Source organism: Dipteris shenzhenensis, chromosome 3, assembly GCF_047967505.1.
Source record: "Dipteris shenzhenensis isolate YYH24624 ecotype China chromosome 3, Dip_SZ_1.0, whole genome shotgun sequence".
Classification (NCBI taxonomy): Eukaryota; Viridiplantae; Streptophyta; class Polypodiopsida; order Gleicheniales; family Dipteridaceae; genus Dipteris; species Dipteris shenzhenensis.
Window position 1 is genome coordinate 32,785,810 of NC_141598.1, and position 4,083 is coordinate 32,789,892.

The 4,083-nt window shown below is 47.6% G+C and overlaps 1 protein-coding gene across 2 annotated transcripts; it reads right to left on the bottom strand.

The window, feature by feature from the left end:
- Positions 1-421: 421 nt before the first annotated feature.
- Positions 422-3,706, bottom strand: LOC147903678 (protein trichome birefringence-like 9). Of its 2 annotated transcripts, XR_015543864.1 has the most exons (5): positions 3,056-3,706; positions 2,559-2,948; positions 1,855-2,013; positions 494-1,351; positions 422-450 (listed from the first exon to the last, which is right to left on the bottom strand). XR_015543864.1 is itself a non-coding variant. In XM_087400531.1 (4 exons), exons 1-4 carry the CDS (start codon positions 3,571-3,573, stop codon positions 1,009-1,011), a joined length of 1,410 nt encoding a protein of 469 aa, XP_087256657.1. In that variant the 5' UTR covers positions 3,574-3,706; the 3' UTR covers positions 422-1,008. The 2 variants fall into 2 exon arrangements, 1 of the variants encoding a protein (XP_087256657.1); XM_087400531.1 differs by having other exon boundaries at positions 422-1,351.
- Positions 3,707-4,083: the final 377 nt, after the last annotated feature.

A 4,083-nucleotide genomic window follows, 5' to 3' on the forward strand; every position in this document is an offset into this window, starting at 1 on the left:
AATTTGGTCCATGGCTTGGAAGACGCAAATGGAGGATCGAAGAAACATGATTTGGAATGAAACACGATTGCTTTAGAAATGGCATTCGCAGTACAGACTCACTTATCGCTATCCTAATCAACAACACGCGTCTTGTAAGTTCCTAGATCTATACAAGACAAGCTCGTTCCAAGTGAAGAAGCAATGCTAACGGTGGAAAAGGTTTATGGGCTGCCCGCGTAAGAATCTCATCGAATGGTCTAGACTCCATATTTCATCTAATCCAATCCAATGTAAAAAATTGACCAATCGTAAAAGAGGCTGACGAGGGGACAAGTGGCAAAGCCCCTTAAGCAACACCTAAATCCCTGAAATAAGGAATTTAAGCGACACCTCAAACCGTGTGAAATAAGGAATATAAGATAAGAAGAAGGAGCCTTGATGATCATATAAAGGTCACCTTTAACGAGCCTTTTAAGTGTGTTGGAGAAGCGAGATCATACATAGTACATACATGCCAGACAAGAGAGACTTGCACTCTAAGGAAAGGGTCCTCTGTAGAACGCATTTTCCAAGTGGACACTTTTTTGACAGATTTCGTATGAACTTTATCCCCTAGTCTTGAAGTGGGACGTACAAAATACATTGTGGATTCCACTACAGATTTTCTGCTCTTGGAAGAATTAATTGATTTTCTAGGGTTTCATCTGTCTGCTGTTCGTCAATTTTGCCGATTTTGGCAAAATCCTTGAACATGTTGCAGCCATGATCAATCGTCGTGAGTCGTATCCCACCCAATTTGATTCGGTTACGGTGTTAGATGAATCGTAAGATTGAGAATTTTCTCAATCCTCCTTTAGTAAATGGCGGCAGCGATCATCGTTCCTTCGATTTTCGGTGAAGAATGAATCCTAAGCTCGAATTGTTTTCGTTAGTGAATATTCATCCAGCTTCGCGCGGGCAGCGATTTTGGTAAACAAAATGAATCGAAAGCTCGAATTTCTGTCACTCCTCCGGCGGTACTGGAGATTAATGATCCGACTTCCAGGGACCCTTGCCGGATGCCAACAAGCTCGCGAACAGGAGCTCGTTCCAGGTATCCGGCAGGCCAGGCAAGCACCAGTGGCTGCAGTCCTGGCGGTGCATCTGGCGAGGTTCGTCTCTGGGGAGATTGTAGATGGAGGAATGGGCGTCTCTGCGGTAATTCGATAGTTGGGTAATGTCGAGCAGAGCTGCTTGATGATTTTGTCGCAGGTTTTGTACTTCAGAGATGACGAATCGATTTGTCCATGGCGCCTCCCCGAAGCGGGTGCCCTCTGGCGATGGCTCTGTCTCTTGGTGGCACTGGCCGCCCGTCTTCCACGTCCCTCCGCTGCACAATCGAACACAAAAACGCGGTTACTTCAACTTTCCCCAGCAGCTCGTCATGTGCCATCAATCCCTGCAATCCAATATTAATCGTTTATCGTTTTATCAATCCGAATTCCAACCCGTTGGATGGCTCACCGCGTTGCGAGATCGATATCACGTGTTTTGGACAAGCGCAAGGGATCGATCCGATTACATTAGGAAGTGGTCGATCAAACGATTAACGAAAGATTTAGCGACTGATCGCTTTCCTTGGCAACCGGAATTATACACTATCCGAGCTTGGCAACGGAATTGTCGACTCTGATTGATACACTAGTCCGCGCATTATATCGATCGCTTCTTTGGCAACCGGAATTATCTGATAAGATCAATACGATACCATGATCGCTTTCTTGACAACCGGAATTATTCGATCTGATCGATTTGCTCCTGAATTGGATCCGGTAACAGATCGATAGGGAAATCGCAATTGATATTGCGCAGACTAAGACATTTTGTACGTACCTGAAGTGGACTGGAGCATACGTCCGGAAGAAGACCTGTGTTTTACTGGGATCGATTTCCTTCCTCACCCATCTGCTCCAAGTCTGCATCGCCCTTGCGAATCCCGCTCTCACATCCATGCTCTTGTTCACTTCTCCCCTCACTTGGAAGTGGCATCCGCTGATCATCATCATCAACGGAGAGATTCAACACTAGATCACGAAGAATGTATTATATAAGACGGAAGAACTTCCACAAAAAAAGCGCGTTCCAACAGCAGTTTACCGGACTTCCGATCGAACATATCTTCTGCGCTTCAACGCTAAATTACTTCTACACATCCCCAATTCCCTACTCTAGATGCAGAGCACACAGTGGATTGTAAATCTCAGATCGATCCCAACTACCCGTCGTCCAAGAAGTACCTACATCACGACCACTTACAGTAACTCATGCCCAAAACGCCGCCCCCTGTCACACACAATTCATGATAAAAGCGCGACAGCAGCTACAGCACTTGAATCGAATCTTTCATCGAAGCTTTTTTCTAAACTTCAACAATCTCTATACTGCATCAGATTATACCGTGAAGAATCCATGACATAAACATGCAGCGCAACTACAAGATCATCTGATTCGTCGATCGAGACTTTCTTCTAAGCTCCAACACCGAACTACCCTTGCACACGCAACGCGTGACAGTTGCACATGGATTCCGAAATTACCTTCTCTGTGTCTTCTCGTAACTCCACCAATGGCCCGTATTGAAAACCAGTACATTGGCTCCCCGCCAATCTTTGGACGTCCAGTCCATCATATCCACCCTTAGAGAAGTCTTCACATCATTTGGGGCATTGGCAGGAGCACGCCCTTGCGGCACTAGGAAAGGCGACCTGTAATACTCCACAGTACAATCGTAATCCTCGAATCGGAACGACAGAAACCCCCTGTGTTTAGTTATAGGCTCTCCGTTCACCTCGTAAATGCGGCTCTTGTTTTGCACAGCTTCCGCCAACATACAGATCATGGACTCCCACTGGTTTCTGCCAATGGAATCCCCAACGAAGACGAGGCGAGAGCCTCGGAGTCGATTGAGCATATCTTTGGCGTCAAATCTGAAAAAGGTATTGCAGGTAACAAGTGATTCCAGGAGCAAAGCAGGTTGGAAGAAATTTCCAGGTTTCATCCAAATAGAAAACCCGCACTCGGTTTCGACCTTTACCTTGGCATACGGCACCCGGAGGGCTGCCATCGCCACTTCAAATATCCGTCGTCGGGGCGGCCGTTTTCCTGGCACCTAAAACCGCCGTCAACGAAAGGGCAATTCTCTGATTTGTAAAGCGGATACGAAGTATCGTTTACCCATTTACCATCAAACAGGTTGCAGTCCCTGAGCTCCTGTGGCGCTACCACTTCCTCAATTCCTTCGTCCTGTCGTGCGCTTCCGAGATCCGATTGAACACTAGCCTTCTCCCCCTCTGAAGTCGTTGGCAAAGATTGCTGGGACGGTTTGTCCATGGACTGAGACTTTTCCGGTGCAGCGCCGTTCGGGGCATGTTCGGAATATGCACCTTCATGGACACGGCTTCTTTTGTCAGCAGTTTCTGCTGAACGTGGTATTTGTTGCAGCTCTGCATGCGGGAGCGCATTAGTCGAGTTGTGCGAGACATCCCGGTCGATAGTTAGGATCTGCAGCTTTTCCACATCCGACTCTGCTTTTAAGTAGGGAAGAGAGCGCATAGCCGCAGGGAAGCTGCGCAGTATGGCACCGGAGGCCGGAGCGACCTGGATAAGGTCAAAATAAACAAAGCAGAAAAAGAGTACGAGTGCGGAGGAGAAGAGGGTGGAGTAAATGCTACAGATTTGAGGGTTGCAGAGCGAGAGGGGACTAATGGGCAGAGGTCTACGCTGAGGGTATAGTTTGAGTTTGAGCTCCATGGAAAGGTGATGATTGACAACCTGTGCAGTCTGCGAACGAGAGGAGGCGAGAAACGTCTCGTCGTGTGCAGCAACGAAGGAGGCAGTTATATATCAAAGGGAAAGCAGGGATTTGTGATAGTTGGAGGGTCTAAGGAGGAGGCGGCAGCAGCTAACATAGAAAATGTGGAAAATGAGCTGTGGTGGTGAGGTACATGGGAAACTAGAGGTGGATGGAGGAATGGAACGGGTTGAAGGCAGGGAAGGTGGAAGGTGGCATGGGTGAAGGACGATAAAGTTTACTGTGAAGGAATGAAAGAGCTACGCAGGGAG